General features: G+C 50.7%; 2 protein-coding genes and 1 pseudogene across 2 annotated transcripts in view; 1 reads left to right on the top strand and 2 right to left on the bottom strand.

The window, feature by feature from the left end:
• Positions 1-5,800, bottom strand: part of SPTBN5 (spectrin beta, non-erythrocytic 5) — a 45,495-nt gene extending 39,695 nt beyond the window's left edge. The window contains exons 1-3 of the mRNA XM_060618859.3: positions 5,004-5,800; positions 4,597-4,764; positions 1,757-1,873 (exon numbers count right to left, since the gene is read on the bottom strand). Of these exons, the coding sequence (XP_060474842.3) occupies positions 1,757-1,873; positions 4,597-4,764; positions 5,004-5,114 (396 nt within the window). The 5' untranslated portion in view covers positions 5,115-5,800. The remainder of the gene's footprint in view (positions 1-1,756; positions 1,874-4,596; positions 4,765-5,003) is intronic.
• A 2,948-nt stretch (positions 5,801-8,748) lies between these two features.
• Positions 8,749-26,422, bottom strand: part of EHD4 (EH domain containing 4) — an 87,764-nt gene continuing 70,090 nt past the window's right edge. The window contains exons 5-6 of the mRNA XM_060618854.3: positions 21,794-21,958; positions 8,749-12,913 (exon numbers count right to left, since the gene is read on the bottom strand). Coding sequence (XP_060474837.1) covers positions 12,377-12,913; positions 21,794-21,958 — 702 coding nt within the window. The 3' untranslated portion in view covers positions 8,749-12,376. The remainder of the gene's footprint in view (positions 12,914-21,793; positions 21,959-26,422) is intronic.
• LOC144616493 (uncharacterized protein C1orf50 pseudogene) lies at positions 12,924-14,626 on the top strand (annotated as a pseudogene).

Below are 26,422 nucleotides of genomic sequence, written 5' to 3'. Positions count from 1 at the left end.
TTGTGCTAACTGACCCTGGGTCCCAGGGAACTGAGGCTGGGGTTTGTTAGACTGGCTCCAGGTTCCCTTGGGCTGCCTTCCAGCCAGGTCCAGGGCCCATGCACAGGGCTCTCCACCACCCACACGCAGCCCTAGGAAGCCGACACTATTTCCACTCTAGGGATGACATGAGGAGGTGCAGAGGAGTATTTAGGAAGCTCCCCAGCATCCCTCCACTGACAGGACAGGGACTGGCCTGACCAGGAAAGGCTGGCAGCTCACCTGTCTACTGCCTCGATGCCTCACACGGCTGCTGAGGGCAGAGTCTGAGTTGCTTCTTCACGCTGGGCAAGGACATCTTCACCGGGTTTCAATCCCCTCCCACCCTCCTTGTTCCTCCTCCTAAGAATTTCCTTTGTTCTGTACTCTCGGGTCCACCTGCCCCCACCCCTGCCCCACCCTCTCTCTTCTCAGTGCTTCTTTCCCACCTCCTTTCTCCCTTCTACTCCCCCTCCAGCCTCCATTCCTGCCTCAGTGGTACTCTCCTCCCCCCACTCCCTCCCTCACACCCCAAAGTTCCTTCCCTTCCCCTCCACCCCCAACTTGTGCTTCCTTTCATTTGCTCCACTTCTCCACCAATTCCTATTTATAAACTCAAAATATCAAAGCAGGGCAGGCTGCATCTCCTCTCTTGCCCTTAGGGCCCCGGAGCTTCGGTGGGCAGCAGTGTAGGGCGAAGCGTCCAGGCCTAGAGCAGATGCCCTAAGTAGCTGGACTAGGCTGGCAGACAGGAACCAGGAGAGGTTCTAGGCATGGGCGTGGGAGGGAACAGAGTCAGCCTGGTCCAATTCTGTCTGTTTTTCAGGGAGCAGAGCCTGAGCGGTCAGGGAGCAGGGTGACCGGTCAGGAGACGATGCACCTGCTGCCCCCCCAGGGAAAGGGCAGCTGGGGCACCTGGAGCTGGCTTGGGGGACCGAGGAGGAGAGGGTAGCTACGTGAAAGGGCTTGAGGCCAGCTAGAAATTCATCCATCCATTCAGTCATCACATAGGCCCTAGGCTCTGGGGACACAGCCAGGCAAATCTCCTGTTCTCCCGGGGCTCACAGTCAGATCATGGGGTTCAGGGGTCCTCCGGGATTTGAGCCAGATCTGTGGCTTCTTTTCATTCGGATTTCATCCTCTAGGTTGGCTTTTCTAACACATTGGAATTGAGTCTTAGGTGGGGTTTTGGAAACCCCAATTGGAAAAGTTATGAAAATTGATAAATATAAGGACTTTATGTTTTTGCTCTTTCCAATTCAGTCCTGAGAAAACAAAAGGTAGAACAGAGGAGGATAGGGGATGGTGTCTTTGGTCTTCAGGTGACTGGGGCTTTGGAAACTTCTGGGATTGGGACGCCCTTCACATGTTTAATTTCTCCCAACAGCATATTAGAGGTGTAATGGAAGTTACAGGGTTTCAGTGCCAAGTAGGGAAGAACCAGTCAGGAACTGGCACTGGTTGTCACCAGGAAAGGCAGGCACTGGCAGTCACCTCAACCCCTTACTTGTGAATGGCTTGTCCCAGACTGAAGTTTGTGAACCTAGTTGTCACTTCAACATATTACACTCTCTCTGACATTCTCAATCCTTTGCCCATGGTTGAAGAGTGGGTATTAATTGTGTGAATGCCAGGGTCTGCTGCGGGGACCCTAACAGGTGGAAAAGCTCTGTCCCCAGGGACCTGAGGGGAGGCTGGGGCTGGGCTGGGTGATTGGGTGTTGGGGGCTGGGACATACCCTGTCCAGGCAGATTTGGGAAATCTGGAAACGCAGAATGATGACCCAGATGAGTCCCAGGATGAGTGTCTGGTCTCCATCCACGATGTTCTCTGGCCCAATGAGGGGTATTGGCACCTGTGGGCACAGTTGGCTGGGCTCAGCTGTGAAGCCCGTGTGCCAGAGGAGTCTCAGAGTAACCAAAAGTCCAGGGCACCTGTTGCCAGATGGCAGGGTCCTGGAATCTGTCCTGCCCCAGGATGTCCCCAAGAGAGAAATAGGCAGGGCACAGGTGAGGCAGGTGAAGCTTTTCTAAATGGTTGCAGCTTTGGACTCAAGTCCTCCTGGGAAAGACCCCAGCCTGGTGAACTGGGCTGGACCACTGGGGTGGGGTACTCCCTGTGTGTGGTCTACAGGTAAACACGGGCCAAGATCGGTGGTTCAGCCATGGGGGCTGGAAATGAGGAGTCATAAATAGTCAATAAATGAACTCAATAGACCACAGCAGCTGTCTGCCTCCACCTCTTAGGGCATCTTGGAATCTCCAGGGGGTGCTTGGGTCCTTGGTTCCCACTTCAATCTCAGCCCTCTTCATTAGTGTTCCATCTCCTGTTAAAACGGCAGATTCCCAGGCCCCACCGATTACTCTCTTGGGCCAGGGCCCAGGATTCTGCATTTGGACAAACACCTCGGGTTCTTCCCATGCACTAAAGTTGAAAACCTGCTGCCCTAGATCTTACCACATGGACAGGGAGGAGGAGCAAATGAGGGGAGAAAGGAACAGAATAAACATCAAAGCTGCAAGGGACCTGGGCCCCTTCACCTTCTGGATCCATCTTCCTCTCCTCAATCCCAGGGCTCCGAGGCCTGTAGGATTCTTGCCGTTCTTGGGATTGTTAGCACAGGCCTTGGGGCCTTTGTACTGGCTGTCCCTGCTGTCTGAAAATATTCCCCCCTGTAGCCACATGGCTACTTCCCTCTCTTCTTCTAAGTCTTAAACAGCACTTTTTCAATGGTACTTTCAACGGCCACCTTATTTAAAATCACAACCCAAGGACTAATTCCTCCCGCTCAAACACACATGCTTGGCCCCCTCACCCCGCTTGGGTGGGGATCTTGGTTTTGTTCCCTAGTGTCTCCCTAGCAGAGCGTCTGGCATATAGTGGGTAATGGATAAGTATGCATTAAATGGAGAAAGAAGAGGAGAGACTCCCATAAGACCTGGCGGGAAGCTGGCTTCGGCCAACCACCTGCCTGGTGGCTGAGGCTGCATCGCTGGGTACTCCCGTGGGTACACTTTGTTGTGTCTGTCTGGTCTCTGAAGGGTCCGCCCCATGCTCCAGCCTTCTCCTGGCACACCTGAGCCCTTCTGCGCTCACCTCAGCTTGGAGTTGGAGCATCTGGTCAGTGGGGTGTTGGAGTCTGCCCATACCAGCTTGTGAAGGCTGATCTTCCCACTTGGTGTTTGGTGATACCCCGCTGGTAGCTTGGAATCAGCCGTGGTAGGGGTATCAATGCCACAGAAACCGGCAGGTGCTACAAACGAGGGCTTTTATTCCCTCTGCCCTGAGAGCTGATTGGTAAACATTTACTGGCGCCCGGTGACCTGGGTTAAAATCAGTTGTCTTCCCTGAAACTGCAGGCCCCTTGCAGTCGGGTCTGGGCTTTGCTGATTGTGGTCCCCAGAGCCTGGCATGGAGTGTCCAGCAAATGACAAGGTCTCCAGAAATGAGTGCACCCCACATCCTGCTACTCATCAACCCTGTGTTGGGGTAACAGTATGTACAGTGGAGGCAAGCTGTCACCTTCACAGACTATGCATCAGTGACATGCTATGTATCAAAGCTCGGGGGGAGCTGCAGAGCCTCTGATGAGGGCCATGGGGCTCCTACTCTTCCCACGTACCTGGAGGGGAGGGGGCTGGTTCACAGGCTATTGTCCCTGGGACCAAAAAGAGCATGGCATTCTGTGACTGTCAGCTGTCTGCTCCTCCCTGTGCTTGGGGACCGCAGTGCCCCTGTAATTTGCTTTGGTTTCTTACCTCCCTGGCCTCTCTCCAGCATGCCAGGCTCCCAGGGGCTATGACTTCCAACCCAGGACTTAAGTGACACTCAGGTTCAGCCCAGCCAGTTCCAGCTCAGTGGCTTGCAGCCTCCAGGAACAGCCAACTCATGGGTTCAGTCCCAAGCCCAGGAGCCCTATGGGCTTCCCAACCTGGTTCTCAGTATAAATCACCCTTGTCCAGCCCCCTGACACTGGCCATGAGGGTCCTTCCTTGTCCCTGGAGCTTTTGCCTCCTTTTAGTGACTATTTCTTTGGGCTCTTTCTTTCAGGAGACTCTGCCTCCCTCCTGTTTGCTGTGGTCCCTCGCTGCTAAGTGATCCAGCTTCTCTAAGGAAGACCTGTACCCTCTGCTGCCTGGCTCAGTTTCCAGGGTTCTTCTCCTGTGTTCTACCCTCAGCCTGCCTCCCCCAACCCCGCATCCAGGATCTGCTGGCCCACTTACCATGGGTCTTGCCTGGTAAACTTCCTTATTTAGGAAAGGAGAAGTTAGAAGTACACGGAATCTGCCTGCTGAGAATTCTCTGATTCCCTTGTTTCAGTCAACAGCATATTTCAGTCCCGCCCACGGGGATGAAGGCTGTTTCTGCTCCCACCCGTTTGGGGCCCTCTAAGCTGGCAGTACTGTTCAAGGAAGGGCTTTGCTTTCTGCATCTCTGTATCCTAGCTGCTATTCCCGGATTCAGGCTCCAGATCTTCTGCTCTGCCCTGGCCAGCCCAGGAAAGAAGATCTGGTAGTCCAGCCTGTCCCTGCTGCCCACCCCAGCACCTGGCCCAGAAGCCCTCTCCCCGGTGCCCACCTTGGCCCTGAGGAAAGCCAGAGCTCGGCTGCTGTTCTCTAGGAAGTGTACTCGCATGCGGCCCCGGCTGGGGGGTGGCAGGGCCTCCCCCGAGATGAGCTCCAGCAGCCGCAGTAGGTGGGTGCCATCGGCCAGCTCTGTGTACAGGTTCTGGATCTTGATGCCCACCTGGGAGGGGTGGGGAAGAGGCACAGGGTCAGCCCCCCTCACCTGTCTGGCCTATCCCAGGACCTGGGAGGTACAGCCCAGAGGGTCTTCCTTAAGGAAGGAGCACCGGACTCATCTGTGTTTTGGGGTCTGCGAGACGTCTCAGCCAGATGACCTCACAGTGGGCCCCCAGAGGCCACTGACCAGGGAGCTGGGGGGACAGCAGAGGATGGCTGTGGGACACACTCAGCTACACTCACCCGGCCGTGCTGGAAGATGTTGTTGATCCAGTTGGTGAAAGTCTTCTCCTGCATCCGCATGTGCTGTGCCTGGAGCTTGCGAATGTGGCTCATCTCATACGCCGAGTCCATGGTGGGACAGGGCTGGGAGCACTACCGTGGGGCTCTGTGGCTGGCCCCCTGCTTCAGGCACCCTGTAGCCCCAAGGAGCTGCTGGGGACTGTGGGGCTGACCAGCCCTGGGGCCTGCAGCCTTATGGGGACAAGAGGCCACTGGATATTGCTCTAAGCTGGAGATGTTGAGGGGCATGGAGGTTGGAGGAGGAGCGTGAACTGTCCCCACATCTGATGGTGGGGGGGGGGTTGCAACTTGGGGCCCAGCCAGGTAAGGTTCTGGGGCTCCCAGCTGGTGCCCTGCACTTGAGTGCCTCTGAGCCCTTTGCCCCACCCCACTTTCCAGATTCTTGGGACCACAGGGATGGGTTGCTGCCCCTTGGGATGAAAAGCGCAGGTAGAAAGGAAATAGGAAACCGCTCACCTTGGTGTTGTCTGTGCCTGGAAGGAGACCCTACTGGACAGATGGAAATGGCAGATAGCAGGGGCTGTGTGGGGAGGGAGAGAACCACAGGAGAGGCCAAGGCTGGAGCTGGGGCCACGCCATGGCCCTCCTCTTGAGCGAGTGGGGCAGGGGTGACGGCACACAGCCGGCATTGTCCTCCCACCTGCCAGAGGGCATGGCCCAGACTGGGAGGGGGTGGCTCAGGAATGCTCCAGACTGTTGCTCCAGGAGCTCCTCCTTCATCCTCCTCCCACCTCAGATGCCCCCAGTGTCAGGTGGGGGTCCTGGCTGTCAAGATGCAGAGGCCCATGGGATGGGCCTCAAGTTGGCTCTGGGTGGGAGTGCCATGGGGGTGTTACAGTCCAGGTAAAAGGCATCCAAATGGCAGAGCCTCTGGTCAGAAGCTTCTGCACCCACAGTCTGGGACTGCCCTTCTGCACCCCTGCAGGGCCTCTTTGTGAGCACCCACAGGGGTGGGATGGGAGGGATGCTGGGCCATAGCCCTCCCATCCTGTCCAGGGGAATGCCACCATAGATGGAGGAGAGTCCTTGGACTCTGGGCTTGGCTTTCTAAGCCCTGACCTGGCCCAGGGCCAAATGGTGGGTGCTCCCTCATGCCCAGGGGCCACTTTCTGAAGTGAGCTCTCCTCTTGGGAAGGAATAACTTGGAGCTGCAAAGGCTGTGGAAATAACAGTCTTCTCCAAAGCCAGAGACACAATGTTCACTCTTTGGAGCTTCACGGTGAGGCCCCCAGCACCTGTGCTTCCACAGAACTGGCTAAGTCTCATGGCTCATGGCTCAGGGCACGAGCTGTGGAGGCGGGGGGAGCCTGCAGGCAACTCTCTTTCCTTCCCTGAGCAATCTTGAACTGCATGCCAGAGAGTTCTAATTTGAGTGGCTTCACAGAATGTCTGGCTAAACTTGGGGTAATAGTCACTGGTCTGGGGTGGGTGTCTGTAGGTTCATCCAGCAGCCCAGGAAACTCTGAGAAGAGGCTCAGGCCACTGTCCCTGACAGCCAAGGACAATGAGAGGAGCAGCATGGCAGCCTGCCCTTGACAGTTGAGCAGGACAAAGCACCCTGGAACCTCAGGCCCGTGGCTGGGAGTGAGACACATGGTGCTCTTGTTGGGGGGGGGGGTGGTGGGCAGCTCCCCTGCATCTGGGAGGAGCTTCCTCCTCTACTGCCCTCCCCCTGTGAGGTCCCTCCTGCCACTGGCTGGCATCCTGATGTTGGCATGAGCCCGGGCTTCTTCCTCGCTCATAGCCCCAGATCCAGTCAGTCCTCTGTGGGGGGTGCTCCATGCTCCCCAAGAGCTCCACAGTCTACCCTCCTGCCCCGTCCTGCACTGCCCCTGCAGGGCCCCATCACCGTTCCCTGACTCATCATTCTGCCTGCACATCAGCCTATGCACCGCCTTGCCCCCCCCCCCCCCCCCCCCGTTTACCTCCCAGAACTCAGCCTTGCTCATACCTATGAAGACTCCCCATTGCCCAAACAGGACCAAAGCTTGCCTGCCCACATCTGGGCTTCAGCTGCTCTTTCAGCTTAGAACATCCCTTCTGTTTTCATTGTCCACATTCTCCTGTCCTATCAGCCCCAGTTAAAATCCTGTTCCTTCTAGCAGGTTCTCTGCCACCTGCCCCCTCCTTTCCAGCTTGTTTCTCCTCCTATTGAGACCCTTGGCCTGGGGCATCTTGTATGATGTGACCACCAGAGGGCAGGCTGGAGCGCATGATACTTTGCACACAGAGCTCAATAGAGGTGGTTGTATTGGTTGTTGAGTGGCACTGGGGAACTGGGTTTCTTCCTCCTGAGCTCGAATGCGGCTAAGCCACTGTGCGTGCAGCAAGCACTGGCTCCTCTTTTGCTGTAACTGATTGCAGCCCCTGCTGAAATGAGAATCCCTTGTTAGTACGTAGTTTTGCATTATTCATGTTGCAAATAACTAAAACCTCAAGTCAAATGTAAACAGTATAAAAGGAATGTATTGGCCCAGAGGTCTGCAGGAGGAGGACTTTAGGTGAGGAGTTTATTTTTTATTTTCTTATGTTCATTTATTTTGAGAGAGAGAGAGAGAGAGAGTGCAAGAGAGTGCAGGGAGGAGCTGAGAGAAAGGGAGAGAGAGAGAATCCCAAGCAGTTTCCGTGCTGATAGCTCAGGGCCTAGCTCGGGGCTCTATCTCATGAACTATGAGATCATGACCTGAGCTGAAATTAACTCTGACACTTAACTGACTAGGACTAGGCACTCTGTCACCCCAGGTGAGGTTTGATCCCCAGTTCAAATGAGGCCACCACAGGCCTGGACTCCCTCTGCCTTTTTCAAGGCTTCCTTCACCTTCTTGATCCAGAGGGTGGTTGCTGCGAGCCTAACCTCGCTCCCCTGTCCCCAGTCTCTGGGAACCCCTCTCAATGCCATTTATATTGTTGTACCAATAGGCTTGCTTCTTTACACTGTCTGGTTCAAAGAGAGAACACCCCCTCAAGAGCTGGAAGGGAAGTCTGAGGGGCTTGGCTCTCATGGGCTTGAATTGAGCCACATGTCCATTCCTGAATTTGTGACCAGAGGATGAAATACTCTAATTGGCTCAAGACAGTCAGGACCCACCTGGAGAGGGGTCTATCTCACCCAAAGCTTGTGGCTCAGACTGAGTGGGGGAGTGCTCTGAGAAGGAAATTCCAGGTCTGGGTCACCACAAGGGTAGATGGGTGACAGCAGGAAAAACCCAGGTGTCTGCTCTGGGGATGTGTATCTGCACCTGTGAGGTGACAAGAGGCAGGAACAGTGCCAGCCAGGGGGCTCCAACCCTAGCACTACTGCAGCTTCAGGCGCAGGGACTTGCCTCCAAACTGGAGAGGACATCGTGGCAGGTGCTCTCTCCTTTGAGAATGCTCAGTGATGCCCTCCCTAGCCACGGAAGGGTCTGTCTCCGTGGTTCCTCCAGTCCAGCTTTCCAGTCATCCTCACTTGGGGCTTGGTCCTGGACCTGACCTCTGCTGGGGAGCAGATGGAGTTGCTTTCCGGCTAAAGATGGCCCATTTTGGGGAACGTCCTGGCTTAGAGGACACGGGAAGAGTTGGGGGTCACAGGGATGGTGCGCAGCAGGAACGCACCCTCCCCCTAATGCCTTGGATCCCTGCTTTACTGCTGAGACAACTGCCACACAGTCATGGGAAAGCCAGAGCCAATGGAGGAAAGCTAGCGAATTTTTCACAAGTTTATTGATCAACAGATTGTGTCTTTTTTTATTTGACACCTGGAAACAGGATTACAAAAAAAAAAAAAAAAAAATAGAAGCATTGTGTATTAACTGCATTGGCTAATTGACATGTAACCTGATACACTCTTAAATTAGGCCCACGTTCACCTGGATAAACTCAGTGGTTATCTGTCCTAAGAAGGTTATTTCTCTGCTACATTCCACGGAGGAAATACACAGTGCCGCTGTTAAATGCTTCCCTTTTTTCAAGACAACTCGTCTGGGGTACTGCTCTGGGAGTACCGAAGGCGTGTAATGGTGCAAAGTGGGGAGGTCCCAGTGGTGGCAGTCGGGCCATGACTGGTGGTGAAACCCCACGCTGGACAACGGACTGCGGTACGAGACCTTCCTGGTGTGGTGGAGAGGCGGCTCCCCGGGGGAACCAGCGGAACATGAAAAAGGGCTGTGCTCAGCGGCAGTGGGGCCACGGTTCTGCTGAGGCTTCTCCAGTGGGCTGAAAATGAGCAGGGGTCGAGAGGAGGGCGGGAGGCATTGGCTTCTCCTCATGTGCTCTCTGACCCACCTGGAAACCCAGTCCCGGACACACAAGAATTCAGCTCCTCAAAGGCCCGCCATCCTGCAGGAGGAGTCACGCCTCCAAACCCAAAGATGTGATAGCTGCATAATGACAAGGGCTCCAAGGGGAACCCAGTCCAGCCCTGGAGGGATGGGGGCCAGCTAAATGAATGGCCCTCCCCACTGAAGAGCGACCAGTCCTGGGCCCTGCATAGCGCAGTAAGGAAGGTATCGGTATACAATGCTGGGCTGGAGCCTGAGGCTGGAGCAGGTTGGGTGTCCCCACGTCGCCACGAAACTGGAGGTTTTTGATAGGTCTTGGTGCAACGTTTCTTTGCAGATAGGTTCAGGAGGGAGGGCCTCATTAGTAGGCTTACGACTTGGAAGCTGTCTTTGGGAGGATCAGGCTGAACTTGCTTTTTCTCTTGAACTCAAGGCTGCAGAGGTTTGTGTTATGCAGCATCTTGTGAAAGCAGAGTTTCTGCCGTGGAATTGTGGAGAGCATGGGGAGTGTCACAGCGCTAGAGTTTACCTGCCTCCACTACCCCGCCCAGCTGCAGACACTCCGGGGAGGGGGTGCTTTGAAAACTGGGTGTTGTAGGGAGGGCCACGTGCTGGGTCAGTGTGAACAGATTCGGGAGGGCTCTGCCATCCCCCAGCCCTGCTGCACAAGGAGGGAGGGGTTCTGGACACAGACTCCGGGAACTTTGTGCGGGTCCTGGGAAGATACGGGTCCACAGCCTTAGCAGCCATCCCTAATGTCCTCCAGGGACATTGCTCTTTCCAATCAACTCTTCATGATGACTGACTTCATGTTGTAAGAGATGTTAAGAAAAGTGGGCATGTGACTTCTTTTCTTTTTTCTTTCTCAGCAGGGAAAGCATGCAGCTGCCTGATGTTGTCCCACCTGAGCGTATGGGGTAGGGATCACAACACCACCAAGAGAAGTTTCCTTTCCTGTAGAAAGCAGACACCTCAGTCTGCTGTCCTCTAATATAGTTTTCCCGTATGTCTCTGCATAGACGACACTTGGCCATATCTGCATATATGCATGTTGACAAGTGTCAAGAACACATACTCATGTGGTGCATGTATGTGTATGTGTTTATATATGACAACTGAGAAGATTAAAGGAGCAGGATAGTTCTGAGTGGAAAATCAGCTAACCTTGGCACCTCTAAACCTTTGGACCGATGAATTCTCTCTTTTCTGTTTTGCCCTTTGGTGGGCTCCCTTGTGGGTACACCCTGGGGCAGTCCTCACGCGTTCACCAACCCATCTGCTAATATGAGAGTAGTGACATTATAAACCTCTATAGGTTTCTAATGAGTTTAAAAGTGCTCATTAAGACTAAAAATCATATTATGAATTTATTTCTCTTAAAATGACATTATTTAAAAAGTGAACTAGGGAGTGCAAGGGCTGGCATCTGGATAAATACTTCCCCAAAATAAAAAAAAATTGACTCTTAATTCTGTACTTCTGACTCTGATATCACCGGTAACATCAGGAAAAAAAAATGTGGTTTTTGGAAGGCTCAGGCGGGACTGTTCTGACTTCACTTCACTTCGGTGCTGGTGGGGCCCCATGTCGTGCAGCCATCACCATTTTGCGCCTCTCTTTTTTTAATTGCATAAATATTGATGAAATGAATACCCAAACTGCAGCCCACGAAGGAGGGAAGGTGGTAGTGAGCATTAACCACTTCCATCTGACAGGCAGTTGAGTGTGTGGACCAGAGAGGTTTATACCAGGACTCAGACAGAACACTCAGGAACCCACGTGCGGGATGTGCCCCAATCCTGCCTTGTGAGGGGCATGCATGGTTTGAACCTCACAGCCTTTTAAAGAAAAAGGTTTCATATGAAAGATGCCATCCTATTTGTATAAAGGCTTTTCCTGTAAGAAAGAAAAACTGGACATAATAAAGATGCCTATTTCTTTTCTTTTCTTTTCTTTTTTTTTTTTTTTCTTTTTATAAAAATAGCGTCTAAAGCTAGAGAATGACCTTTTCTACCTGACACCCTGGGGCAAGCTCACCTCTCGTTCCCTTGTGTCCCCAGACCGAGCACGCGGCAGGCACCAAGACATGGTTTTGCTGAATTTAAATCCTGCCATCGTCCAAGGGGCCTTGGGGACCTGTCACCACACTAACTGATGACTACAGAGAACCACCTCATTCCTTTACTATAGTTTGAATATGATATAAATAGACTTTGCTACAAATTACTGGACAGACCAGTAAGAAAAACCAACCTTCAGACTCCAGCATGATTTGAATACTAGAAATCTTGCCAAGGGCTAATAAAGGTTCTGATTTCCAAATTCCTAACCAAATGCAATTTTGCTGGGAAGGGCCCAGGTTGGGGGAGCTCTGGGTGGGCTAGTCAGGGGGGTGTCGGGTGTCACAAATGCTCTCTGCTGGCCTGGTTGCCTGTGCTGCTAGAGCCTGCAGGAGGGACAGGGGTGCACACAGGCAAAGGGGACTCTCCTTTCACACCCAGGGGAAGCAGTCTTCTCTTTGGTAGGCGGTCTGGAGAGTGCAGAAACGCTCTGTGCTCTGCTGTTTTCCACTCTCAATACAACAGGAAATGAAATAAATAAGATCAACTTTGCTCCTTCTGGGTGCCCTCTAAGGGACAGACAGGGGCCAAGGCAGGTGCACAATGATGTGGTCCAGTGCGGAAGGCTCCCCCTGCTCCAGAAAAGCCCCCGGCTCACTCCCTGTGGCTGTCTGGCTGTGCACAGCCCGCTTCCACATCTAGGTCTCTCCAGGCCTCGGAGTACTCTTTGGTCAATTTCTCTTTTTTCTTAACCCTTCAATCTCCTTATCCACACCCTCCTCCCAATATTTTAATAGAAACTCGGGGAATTTTAAAGGTGAAAGAACCTCATCTAGTGTCCAGTGTGTGCCCTCCTCATTCCATAGGTGGGGAAACTGAGGCACAGAGAGGGCAGTGCCTTGGCTAGGGTCAGTGAGTCAGCAGTGGCACGGGCCTCAGGCACAGGTCCCTGATGCCTACCCCCCCGCTGCCTGCCCTGTGAGCGGCCCACCCCTCAGTCGGCCTTCGCCAAGGACTTCCTGTGGGAGGGGGGCACAAGGTGGGGGGGCAGGCTGTTGGGCAGCTCGTAGCCGTCGAGCTTGATCTTGATGAGGTGCTTGGCCAGTGCGAACTCCTCCTCGTCCAGCATGCCGTCACAGTCACAGTCCGCCAGCTTCCAGATCTTGCCCAGGACGCTGTTGGGCAGCTTGGATGTCACCATCTCCTTCTTGGCGTTGACACCCGATATCTTGCCATTGACAGGCGACAGGGTATAGAAGAGCTCGTCGTAGACGGGCTTGTCTTTGGCCACCACCCATTCCTCCTCATCGGCGCCCTCCTTGGCACCCTCCCCGTAGCCCTGGTTGAAGGGGCCCTCGGTGGTGCCGTCGAAGGCGCCGCCCTGCACGAGCTGCGTGGGCATGCTCATCTCCTCCTGGCTGATGAGGTGCATCAGGGACGAGATCTTGCTGCTCAACATGTTGTCCACTGCCTCGATCAGCTTGGGCTTCAGCGAGTGGAATTTGGTGAAGTCGTAGTTCTCGAGCTGTTCCTGCAAAAGGAAAAACCACAACTTGGTCACATGCCCTTTCTTCAGGAAGCAGATAGGGTCGGCTGTTGTCATGGGGGACGCCAAAACGCCGGGGCAGTCGGGGGGAGTCCCCGCAGACCAAAGAGTTCAGCCAGCTATGGGTCGAGGAGGCTGACGAAGTCATCCGAGCAAATGCCCCCAACAAAATAACAGTCGTAGCTGAGCAAATCCAACATTTATAAGAACAAGCCAGGAAGGTACTGGAAGATGCTCGCAGAGATGCTGACTTGCACCATGTAGCTTGTAATATAGTAAAAAAACCTGGCAACATTTATTACCTTTATAAACGGGAGAGTGGTCAGCAGTATTTTTCTATTATTTCTCCCAAGGGGACAAGTTGTCCATATGACCTCCTTGGCACCTGCAAGCTACAGCATGACTTGTCCTGGACTCCGTATGAGGATATTGAGAAGCATGATGCTAAAATCAGCATATTGGCCAGCCAGTGGCCCTGACTCCAAGCACTGAACCCGCCTTCCAGGGACTGACTGACTGAGAGAGGTCTCTGACAAACAGCTCTCACAGCAAGGACTTATCACTAACACCTCCTTGTTGCCCTGATTTTCTGCCTTGATGGGAGGGGGCATGAGAATTGAGGTCTTGTGGGGGAATCATAAACTTGAAAGGAGACACTGTGTGTACATAAATGCTGTCGTAATCACTTTCATTTCCGATGGTAATGAATCATATCAGTCTCTTTTGGTATCCTCTGGGTTACTGGTACCCAACCAGTCACTTTCAGAGTATTGGCCAGTAGACTTTCCTTCTCCTTTAACTCCATCTGTTCTCCCGTAAGTCAGAGTATTGGAGACAGAGGTGTGTCTTCTACCCACATAAAGGTTGGCAAGGCTTTTTCCAGAGAGGACTGTTTTTAGTCTTTTTTTGTAACTGGAGGTGTCTGAGATTGGGTTGAGGTTGAACATGGCAGGGGGAGGGGGAAAGAGAGGGAGAGAGGCAAACCATAAAACAGACTTTAACAATAGAGAACAAACTGAGGGCTGATGGAGGGAGGTGGGTTGGGGATGGGCTAGATGGATAATGGGGATTAAGGAGGGCTCTGGTGATGAGCACTGGGTGTTCTATGTAAGTGATGAATCACTAAATTCTACTCCTGAAACCTATATTACATTATATGTTAACTAGAATTTAAATAAAAACTTGAAACTTAAAAAAAAAAAGGAAGCAGATAGGGAGTGGGATAGCGGGAGTCAGAATTCTCCTCTAAGTAGACATCCCATTCCTGGGCTGTTCCATAGCTTTCTCTTTGGTGGGGACCCCACATCTGAATTCACCAGATATAGGAGTGGTTTTCAGAATAAGAAACAAGATGCATGGAATGCAACTTTTTTTTTTTTTTTTTTTTTTTTTTTAATAGTAGCTAATCTTTGGCTAGTGGCCACACAAGTGATAATCCTAGGGCTTTTAGGTAAACTTCCTTCAACCTTGCTTTTTAATTAAAAAAATTTTTTTTTAATGTTTACTTATTTTTGAGGGAGAGACAGAGTATGAACCCAAGAGGGGCAGACAGACAAAGGGAGACACAGAATCCGAAGCAGGCTCCAGGCTCTGAACTGTCAGCACGGAGCCCAACATGGGGCTCGAAGCCATGAACTGTGAGATCATGACCTGAGCCAAAACGAAGAGTTGGATGCTTAACTCACTGAGCCACTCAGGCACCCCTCCTTTTTTTTTTTTTTTTTTTTTTAAGTTTTTATTTATTTACTTTTGAGAGAGAGAGAGAGAGAGAGAGAGAGAGAGACAGAGAGAGGGGGGCAGGAGAGAGGATCTGAAGCAGGCTCTGAGAGGACAGCATAGAGCCCAATGTGGGGCTTGAACCCATGAATTGTGAGATCATGACCTGAGTGGAAGGCAGATTCCAAACCGACTGAGCCACGCAGGGGCACCTTGCCTTTTTTTTTTAAAGTGCTCTAGAGATTTAGCATTTTATCTTTTAAGGTGATCTTATGATACACTTCTGTTGATCTTTACAACAATGCTGGGAGTAAGGAAGGGCAACTTTGAATAACTCTGTTTTACGGACAGCACACAGGGTGGACTAGACCCCATGGCCCCTGCCTCTTGACTAATGCTCTTTGTACTGTAACATGAAGCTTGTCAGAGGGACTGATTTAGGTAAAACAATTATTTAAGGATTTTGTTTTTGGATCAGTTAAAAAAATGTTTAAAGTACAAACAAAGTAAAAGTTGAAAAGTACAAAAAAAGTAAAGTACAAACAAGTAAAAGTTGAAACTGCTAAATAGGAGAAGAGTAGAGATGGGGAGGGCGAATGGAAATCCAGCCAAGAGAGCTGAGTATCACCAGCCAGCAGTGCAGAAACATGTGCACTGGGGAGGGTCCTAGGACAACAATTGCCTGATTTGGAGGGGAGCTGACTATAGATGCCACACAAGCCCTGTGGATAGCTCTGTAGAAATAGTCCCTCCTACTCTGGTTCTCCTTGGTTATCCACCCATCCATCCATCTATCCCTTCATCCATCCATTCTTCCACCCATCCATCCATCCATTCATCTATCCATCCATCCATCCATTCTTCCATCCATCCATCCACCCATCCATCCCTCCTTCCTCCATTGACCCATTCAACATTTACTGGGCATTTGTTATTGCCAGGCCCTGTTTTGGAGCCTGGGATAATATAACCATGAAGAGCCATAATCTCTGCCCTCAGGGAGCTTATGCTATAAGAGAGGGAGAACGTTCTAGTTTATTAGTTTTTTTTAGATCCTTCTTTCAAGAAGGACTTGGCTTAGCTTACAGTGAAAATATGGTAACATGAAATAGAAGAAAGTCATTAGAAATGGAAAAGCTAAGGGGCACTTGGGTGGCTCAGTTGGTGAAGCAGTGGATGCTTGTTCTTGGTTCTTGAGTTCTGTGTCGGGCTCTGTGCTGACAACGCAGAACCTACCTGGGATTTTCTCTCTCCCCTTCTCTCTCTCTGCCCTTTCCCAGCTTATGTGCTTTCTCTTTTAAAATAAATAATCTTAGGGGCGCCTGGGTGGCTTGGTCAGTTAAGCGTCCGACTTCGGCTCAGGTCATGATCTCACGGTCCGTGGGTTTGAGCCCCGCGTTGGGCTCTGTGCCGACAGCTCAGAGCCTGGAGCCTGTTTCAGATTCTGTGTCTCCCTCTCTCTGTGACCCTCCCCCGTTCATGCTCTGTCTCTCTCTGTCTCAAAAAAAATAAAATAAAAAAATAAAAAAATAAAATAAATAATCTTAAAAAACAAAAAAGAAATGGAAAAGCTAAGTAATTAAGACAGAGAGGAAAGGGACCATTACATCAGACATCTAAGGTGAGAAAAGTTATTCTCCTCAGCTGCCAGGTTGCTGGGGGGCACACCCCCTCATTGTCTGAGGGAACAAACCACCTGTTTGTTGCAAGAAAACAAACTTTGCCTGAATTGTGAGAGTTACCTGTGGCTTTTTATGATCTTTGAAAAATGTCTTCAACAGCAGTTTTGCCAAATAAATGCAGAAAATTCCAGATATGCAAGTTTTTATATGGACTTTATGTAAAGTATTTCTGTTAGGAAAATTCTAGAAGGCCAGCAAGGGGCCATCCAGGTGTACAATTTTCTGGAGATGAGGCAGGGAGACTCTTGAGTAAAAGAGGTTTCATATACCCCTCAGACCTGACTATTCTGGGGAGAAGTAATGTGATAGGCAGGGAGAGGGAAACAAAAGCAAAACTTTGTGCAATCATAAATATCACACTTTTTTGTTGTAAAAATTTGGGAAAAAACTGATAGACAAAAAATGTAAATCACTTATAACTCTTATCACCCAGCAATAACTTCTTAAAAAAAATTTTTTTTAATGTTTATTTTTTGAGACAGAGATAGAAACAGAGAGCGAGCGGGAGAGGGGCAGAAAGAGAGGGGGACACAGAATATGAAGCAGGCTTCAGGCCCTGAGCTGTCAGCACAGAGGCTGATGCAGGGCTCGAACCAACGAACCGCGAGATCATAACCTGAGCCAAAGTTGGATGCTTAATTGACTGAGCTACCCAGATGGCCCCCAGCAATAACTTCTGCTAATGTTTTTTGAGCACACATTTCTAGCCATTTTTATAAATATACACATGCACATAAGCGCACACACACACACACACACACACACACACACTTTAACTGAACTAAGACCACACTGCTTGACAACTTGGATTTTTAAGAAAAAATGTATCTCATCTTTCTGTGATAATAACTTTTATACAATCTTATTCTTCATCTTAATAGCTATCTAATATTGAACTGTACAGCTGGGCCATTTTGCCTTTACCCTGTCCCATGTGGTTGGACATTTAGGTTGTTTCCAATGGAGAGTCAAAATTGTGGTCTCTAGAGTATACCAGCAGGGCAGACATCCTGTGCTGTTGTTTAGAAGCAGAGCCTTGAGCTTCACATGGAGGGACAGAGCTGAAAGCCAAACGGCTTGACAGACCTCTAGGGAGGTGCCTCCAACACTCTTCTCAGCAAACTCTGGGGCCGTCAGGTCTCAGTGTGGTGTGGGCTTAGTTTCTACACACATTCTGATTTGTGTGTCGCTATTCTCACTGACAGGCCGTGGTCGCCTGCAATTCACTCCAAAACCAGCTCTAAACAATGTTACCAACACTTTGGTCTCTTATGGCCAGTATCTCAGTCAGCTGGGGGAACTGAGAAGAGAAAGCCCAGGAGGAGAGAGCAGGCAGCCTACACAAAAATCTGAGTGCTGCTGGGGTAAACAAGTCTGGATTCCCCTGGGTGCACGGACACCTACCCTATTTCCTCATGAATGAGCCTGAGCTCTGAGCGCACACAAAGCTCCTGTGTCTGGCCAAGCAGACGAATGAGGGCGGTGTCTGCCTGAACTTTCCACCCGCCTGCAGGGTTCGCGGATCCAGACTATAAACCTCTGGAAAGCTGGCAAGAAGAAATGGCCACATGTTTGCAGGGGTGGACAGGAAGTAACAGCAAGCAGCCACCCTTGCCCGGAGGGCACATAGGAAATCAACCCTAAACTCTCATCCCTGGGGTACCCCTCACCCCCAAGGCCTGACCAGGGAGTGTGGGGTACAAGTTAAACCACTGCCATCTCTGCCCCTCCACCAAGTTCTCTCCAAAACAGAAATCTTTTTATTGGGATGAATACACACTGGGGAATTTAAAGATTTACCCTTCAACAGTTGTATCCATCAAAGCCACTGAGCCCTGGATCCTGGAACTTCTCCCTCCCAAGCTACAAAGGTCAGTTCCCAGCCCAGTTGTTGCTGGGCTATCTCTTGCCCACTTCCTCCCAGAATTCACTAGAAGCAGTTCTCCAATTTACAGGTGGGCTGAGCAGGTGGGGACGGCTCTGCTGCCCTCTGCTGTTGAAACGCTGCCACCTCATCAGCTGAGGGGGCCAAATTCTCCGAGGACAAGTGAGTCTGCAATAAAAGTGGCTTTGCTAGCATTCTCCAGTCTGGACCTATCAGTGTGGTAAATCACATTCCCTCGCAAAAGGATGCAGGGCAGACACAGGCTGCTTCACCAGCAGGTCGTGGGCCTCTCCCAGCACTGGGCAAAAGCCTTCAAGATACACTCAGTTTATCGCTACAGCTAAGAGTCACCCCAGCCAGCCTGGTCTGTGAGAGCACAGGGAGAACAGAGACTTAAAGCTGGCATCGGCGAGCTCTCTGAGTGACCCTGAGATGTGGAAAGATCATAAAAAAGTGATCTCCACACTTAGGTCCCCAGTGTTGTCCCAGATGTAGTCGATGTGAGCTTAAACACCTGTGTTGAAGGGGATGTCAGATGCTCAACAGACTCAGAGATGACAGAGGCCCTGACCCACACCATCAAGCCCCCAAAGCTTCCTGGGTGACAGCAAACTAGCTGGAAGTATCAGGCGATGGTAAGCATGCCCTATGGGCTCCAGGCCTGCCTTGTTCCTCGAGGAGTCCCTGAAGGGACTGGGGTGGTGTGATGAGGGCCTGGCCACTCTCCCATGAAGGAATCCCTTCCAGATTCCAGGGGCTTGCTCTGAAAACTGCTGGTCTATTCATAGGCCCTGTGGCTTTCTGGGTTAGGTCAGGGTCTGAGAAATTCACTACCCTACCGCCTGCTAGGATATGAACACACACTAACTTCTCAGTGAGCTCATCTAACACCTTTTCGTTGGGCACCTGCTACAGCCCAGGTGCTGGGGGTATGGCAGTGAACGAGACGTGGATCACTGAATGCCTCATGGAGCTACAGCCTTATGAGGGAGACGGCCACTGTATAAATAAATCGACTGCTTGGAAGCGCAACAGTGTTGGTGTCGTAACAAAGAGCACATGTCCTAACAGGAGGCTTTGCTGCCAGAACTCCATTGCCGGCCACAGTCATAGTGGCAAATACTGTAATCCAGGGCAGGGATTTTTGTTATTTGTTCACTGATTTATTCCAGGGACCTAGAACAGTGCCTGGCCATGGTAGACTTAATATTTCTTGGTGACTGAGTGAATGAACACAGGTGAATGAGGATACCTGTCAGGTGGCACTCCTTGCATCAAGTCCTAAGGCACTCAGGTGTCTAATGAAGGGGCTAAGGCCTCTCCTGAGATGCTAGAAGAGCGGCACATGGCTTCCTTGTTTTCTTCCTCAGGGACTGCCCTTCTGCTCCAGCTGAGAGGCCTGGGCTTCCTCTGACATGGCCAGGCCCAGGCTAACATGGTCATGAGAAGCTCTCGTAGCGGTTTGCTACTTGCTTTATGGGAGTTCCTCTGGGGACAGGTTGCAGGTCCTGAAAGGAGGCTTACGGTGGCTTCCTGCTGGGCTCAGTGGTGCCTCAGGTCTTTGGAGCAACATGTTCCTGTGGGTGGCAGGCTAATGAGCCACAGAAGCCCCATTAGGCCAGAGTACACATGACGTATTTATTCATAGCTTTCATTTCAGTCAAGGAACCAATTTCCTTTAAACATATCTGAAGGATGTGGGGCTCCTGGGTGGCTTAGTCGGTTAAGTGTCCAACTTCGGCTCAGGTCATAATCACACGGCTCATGAGTTTGAGCCCCGAATTAGGCTCTGTGCTGACAGCTCAGAGCCTGGAGCCTGCTTCAGATTCTGTGTGTGTCTGTCTCTCTGTCCCTCACCCGCTCATGCTCTCTCTCTCAAAAATGAATAAACATTAAAAAAAATTTTTTTAAATATCTTAAGGATGCAAGGAAACATGTCCCCTCAGTTTGGTCATGTGGTGTAGGGCATAACCCAAGGGTGTGAAGGTGAACCCGCTCAGGAAGACTGCTCCAGAGGCCCCAGTAGCCCAGCCATCTTGTGATTGGAAAAAAAAAAAACCCAATTCTTCCTCTGAGTACAGGGATACCTATTTCATTTCAGGAAGAAAAAAAAAGATATTCTGGATTTATTCTGAAGCGAGCTAAGTCATATCTGACCAGAGCATATATTCCACATGCACTTAGCACCCTGAACCCTGTCATCACAAAAGGATGACCCACTCCTATGTTAATGTGTCCTTTACAGAAAGTTTACATTAAAAAACTCCTCAAGGTCAAAGCTTCCCCTCTTAATGCCTGTTGATCTTTGCCTCCACTCCGTGATCTCTCCTCCTACGCCCTCCTGAGGCAGCCAGGCAGCTCACAGGCCCACCTTCCAGCTGTATATCTCCAACCACTCTTCTTTCAGCCCCGTCTTCCTCTGTGGCTCAAGGCAAAAGATGAGAACTAGAGATCTCCAGGGTATAGCCAGCATTGCAGGGATGCTCTGTTTGGCCTATGTAGTACTTTTGAAAGTTTGAGCTAAAATTTGAAAACCAGGGGACTTTAGGCACAAATCTAGATTTGCAACTTCTCGTGAACCATCCAGGTCTATGTTCCCACAAGGCGGTGGCCATCGGGGCAGGTCAGGCCTTCTCCACCCACTGAAGCAGGGCACAGACGTCCCAACCGGCCCCTGTGGTGGGTCCCCATAAGTCCTCACTGTACTTGCAGACTCGTTTTCCTCCTGCGAGAATCATATTTCTCAGAATCCACATCTTCATCAAATGTGGGAAAACGAGGGGGTCAAAGAGGGCGACGTGGGTTTTCTTTCCCTGGTCTGCTTTCCAGAGAGGACTGTGGCCTCTAGTGCAGACAGGTCCTTGCAGTGGACAAAAAGCTGGTCAGTCTGGCTCTGTGAGGAGCCAGGTGGGTGGCCTCACTTGGGAAGATATGGTCAGCATCGATGTGTATATCTAACACCACGGCAGGGCGGTAGACGCACTGGTCAGGCCAGGATGAATGCAGCACCCATTCGGGCTCATCTGGGGCTGCCCAGGCACAACTCAGGGAGACCCTAAAATCAGGCCCAAAGTTGCCCAACGCTGACCCGTAAGCACAATCTTTAGTGAGCACAGCTTGCTGTGCCCAGGGAAGGCCAGCAATGCCCCAGGAGCCCTCGGAACTCTGATTAGGGCTCTGAGCCTGCAGAAGCACTGTTGCCTGAGCATGTATTACCACAGTGCCTCGCAGCGCAGGCTTGCGGAGGCTGCCTGGGGTGACCTCTGAGGTCAATGGCAGCTCTTGTTACCTTAAGGTTCTGGGATTCCCCAAAACAGGTGTCACTTAATGCCAACACATGGCCTGAGAGGGATGCTCATCTGATTTTTTCATGTGACCTAAATTTACTTCTTGAAATGTGTCCCTTTTTGGTTAGTTTTGGGCGCCAGGCAATCTCTGCTTTACTCTCAGAAGGCTGTTATCATGGATCACCATTAGGAAGATGCATTCGTGGCGTTCTCTATCCTAAACCAGGAAACCGTAATGTGGACCCAGCAACCAGCCAGACAAGGTCACATTGATGTTGCAATAGGCTCCCAGTACCTGCATTGCCTTGACCTCTGGGAAGTCCCCGGCAGAAATCTGGTATTCTCGCTGCAGCTGAAGGTAGATTTCTGGCAATCTGCTGATAAGCTCTCTCTTCTTGTTTTCCTTTCCGAATACACTTGGCATTTCCTTCTTCAGATGGCTGATGATGTAGGCATGTACCTGAAGGGGTATATGTCAGTAAGGACGTGTTACTTAGAACTGTACCAGAAAGACAAACAAGATGGCATCATAATACATAACAGGCTCCCATATTCAGGGCCACAGCCCTCAGGACAGGAGGGTAAGGATCTGGGTGTGGGGGGTGGGGGTGGTGGACGTGGTGAGACACAAAGGACACATTACAAGTCTGTTTCTGGGCATGTAGAATGTGAGGTACATGAGGGAGCCCCAGATGGCGCTAAGGGTGCCTGGAAAGAGGGCCCCAAGCTCCAGATAGAGCTGGTCTGGGTGCTGGATTTGAGAGCTGGAGCAGAGGTGGTGACCAGAGCCACAGGAATGGTTGTGACCACGGAGGGAAAGTGAGCCAAGAAAACCCCCCGAGAAGGACCAGGATGGGGAGGAGCCAGAAAAAGACCTCAGGAAGTGGAATGTGACAGATAAGGGCTGTGGGAGGGGAGAGTCAGGAAGAGATGACACCTAAATTGGGTCCTGAAGACAGGTAGGAGGGCTGTGGTTGTCCAGGAGAGGGAGAGCATGGATGGCGGTGTGGCAGTAACACAACAGGGGCCGTATTTGGGGCAGTGCCGTGTGTGTGGCTGCTACACATCTCAGAGGCAGGGAAGTAGACCACTGCGCATGCCAGGAGCTGTGTAGGATTAGAATGAGCATTGGCTAACCTAACGTGGTGCTGATGGGCTGATGACGTTTCTGGGAGACCAGAGAGGCCAGAATAATGCCATGAGTGCCCTGCTTCCTAAGTGGGCTGGTGGTGCTTGCCTGGGGATAGGATGGGGCGACAGGCTTGGGGAAGGTCTCTGGCACAGTTCAGTTGTGCCTGAGGGGCTATTCCGTGTCTGCGTCTGTGCAGAGAGTGAGCGGGGTGGGTGGCGCCTGGGCTGAAAGACTGGTGATTAACCACAAGACCTAAAAGAAAGTTTCAGCAGGGCTGGTGCCCAGGAGCACCAGGAAACGAAACTGAAGACTGATGTAAATGTCTGATCTGACGTAAATAGTTAATCTGCATAGAAATCTATACCCAGTGGACAGTGAGATGAGAGAATTCCTGTAACCTCCCCATGGAGGGTGTGAACTCCGGGATCTCTACAGGTGGCACTGAAGGAGCCTAGCTGGCTTAGCCGGAGGAGCATGCAACTCTTGATCTTGGGGTTGTGAGTTCGAGTCCCATGTTGGGTATAGAGAATACTTAAAAATAAAATCTTAAAAAAGAAAAAAAAGATGGCACTGAACTCTTTTCTGCACAGGACTAGCTGCATAGGACCACCTTCCTCTAGGAGAGGAACCCCTGGGGAAATGAGGCGAAGGCTCCATAAACCCTGATCACCTGGCACTAGCCCGCCCAGGACTGCACCCGAGGGGTGGTGAATCCAGCTTGGATGGCTCTGCTTGGCTGTGTCACCCCCTTCCTTAACATTTCCACTCTTTTTAAAAATTTTTTTTCTTTTTTTTTAAGTTTATTTATTTATTTTGAGAGAAGGAGAGATTGCATGAGTGGGGGAGGGATGGAGAGAGAGAATCCCAAGCAGACTTCGTGCTATCAGCATACAGCCCGATGCAGGGCTCCAACTCACAAACTGTAAGATCATGACCCGAGCCAAAATCAAGAGTCAGACGCTTAACTGACTGAGCCACCCCGGTGTCCCTTTTTAAAAAAGTTTTTTAGATGCTTATTTAATTTTGAGAGAGAGAGAGTGCAAGCAGGGGAGGGGCAGAGAAAGGGACACACAGAATCCGAAGCAGACTCCAGGCTCTGAGCTGTCAGCACAGAGCCCAATGAGGGGCTTGAATTTATGAACTGTGAGATCATGCCCCGAGTGGAAGTCGGGTGCTTAACCGACTGAGCCACCCAGGTCCCCCGAACATTTCCACTCTTCTGCTGATTTCCAACTTTAGGACGTGAAGAAATGTTCATTACAAAATCTCTGTTTGTGTATCAGAATTCTACAGAGTAATTTAGAAGTCAAGAAAATAACTAAAAATAGGAACGGATGAAAAGCAGAACAGTGATTACCAAAAGAAAATGACTATGCAGCTAGGGAAAATCCTATTAAAGAAAACAGACTTCTGTAATCTTGTGGAAGAATGGAAATTGAATAAAGGGGATAAGCAGAGACATCCTCTAGCTCAGCTGAGAGCCTCTGTGTATGGACACACACTGGGCACAGCCAAAAACATTCTGCTACTTAAAATAAGTGCGTAATGTAAATGCTGACGTGCTCAGACCAGACAACGCTAACTTTCCCATCTATATAAAGGTCGTTTAACAGAAGCACACAGTGTCCTGCCTGGCTACTGATCACAAGTACAGATGAGAAGAGATGTGTCTGAACCTTTCTGTTACTAGTAAACTTATTTACTTATTTTTTCACATTAAAACAGCTTAAAATTTTTACATGATTCTTTGGGATAGAGAAACCCCAAATTTGGGAATCCTTTATTTAGAGTGTTGGACTTTAGCTGCATTCCTGAGGGTATGATGAATAAGTGGTAAGACTAGTAATTTCCTTGCCTTGGACAATGAATGTCTGGCTCGGTTTGGTGGGGTTGGGGGAAGGCCGTGGCTAACATCGAAGGACTTGGAGGGGCTGCCACACTCCAGTGGAGAACCAGCTGCTCACCAGCCGTCCTTGTGTCATTTCCTTGGCCTCGGTCCTACTGGAACCTCTGGACTGGGCCTATGGATACCTCTCCCTTCCATGTGCAGGCCTGTCCCACTCTGGAACCAGCCCCAACTGAAGTAGGAGGTCCCAAGCTGCGTAGTCTACTACCTACGAGGGCTTTTTACTGAACCCCACCCCAGATCCCAGCCCAGGGGCTGTGCCAGACCCCTGCAGGGCTCCCCAAGCTTCCCTCACTACCTCCTAAGGTGAGCCTTTTGAGTTGCCGGGCCTCTGCTCAGGGAAGGCTGACTCCCCACGCACCCCCCAGCTCCAGTAGGATTGGCACCAGTTTCTAACACTGCTTCACTTGGCCTGACTGTGGGTGATGTGCACCTGCCACAGTTCTCCACCCACAGCCTGGCACCTGCTCTCTCACCTCAGCCCTCATGGTGTTCATTGGCTGATGACCAAGGCTCCCGGATGATGGGCTGCCATTGGACACCAGGCCTCCGGTGCCCTGACAGGAACTGGCCGGTTCTTGCACCAGGCCCCCATTCTTTCCTCCTTCTACTTTGTCTGGCACTGAGTCAGGACCCTCAGGTACCTTGTTCATGCTTGCAGTCTGCTCTCAGCCTCAACCTCCACTTCCAGAATGTTCTACTGGCCTATTTTGTGAGAGTCTCCTGTGTGCTGCCTCTGCATGGCCAACCCCTCCTGCCCTTCCATGGACATCCTAAGACAATAACACAGGGTCAGATACTATTGTACAGGCCCTGCCTTTAAGAAGCTTATCAAGTCATAAGGTAAATTATAATCCTTAGAGTCATGGAACATTAAATCTGGAAGGGACCCCCTGTACCTAACTGAACTCCTGGTTCCAGGAAATTCATATGACTTACTCAAGGTCACAGAGCCAGTTAGAAGGTGCAAAGCCGGCACTGGCATTCAACTGTCTCATTCCTGTCCTTACAGACTTAATTGCTTTCTGTGGGTATGAATTAAAAAATGTTACTAAAGGTGTTGGAAATCTGGAATTGAAAATGAACTGTGTCCTATGGGACAACAGTGTGGGAAACTGAGACTTGAGGCTTTTGTTTTGGCTTGAGCCAAAAAATTTGGCTTTTGATTGTCCCTAACTCCCAGGGACACCATGGGAAGGGCATTTGGTCTCCCTCCCCTCCCACATACAAATGCATACATTATGGAACACAACACTATGAACACCACATGGGATGTGGGTGAAGACAGCACTCTTCTGGCAGGATGGCACCTTGTAATTTTCTAAAGACTTTTGGTAAACAGAGGGGACAGCCTGGAGGCTCATTCCTGCCCTTCTGTGTCAAAGAAGTCTTTCCAGATAAACACAGGACTGAGGGCCAGACCAGGCGATGGTCCTGGGGAAGGAGGTGGAAACAGTCTGAGATCTTTTCCTCTTTATAATGACAGAAAACTAACTGAGAAGAAGGGGGACAGGAAAGACAAGAGGGAAGAGAAAGAAGAGAAGGAGAGTCATGATGAGACCTGGGGCTGGAAGGCCAGGTTCACACCCTGCCACCCCTGCCTCTTGTTGAGCAATGCCAGGTGACTCTAGCCCTCCACCTCAACTTACTCATGCACAGACTGGGAGTTTTAACTCCTACCTCACAGGGTTGTGGGTATGAGAATCAAAAGAGATCATGGATTTGGATACACCAGGAAGAGGAGTAAAAATGTTACTTGTTATTGTCTAATGGTCAAAGACCAACAGCTGGAGGGTTCCGTAATGCCAGAGAAGGCTTGTGGTTGTTTAGTTCTTACTGAATAATGAATAAACTCTTACTGAGTTATTAATAGTTACTGAAAAATT

The sequence above is a fragment of the Panthera onca genome, chromosome B3, assembly GCF_046562875.1.
Source record: "Panthera onca isolate mPanOnc1 chromosome B3, mPanOnc1 haplotype 2, whole genome shotgun sequence".
Taxonomy (NCBI): domain Eukaryota; kingdom Metazoa; phylum Chordata; class Mammalia; order Carnivora; family Felidae; genus Panthera; species Panthera onca.
This window is presented reverse-complemented; position numbering and strand designations above follow the sequence as displayed.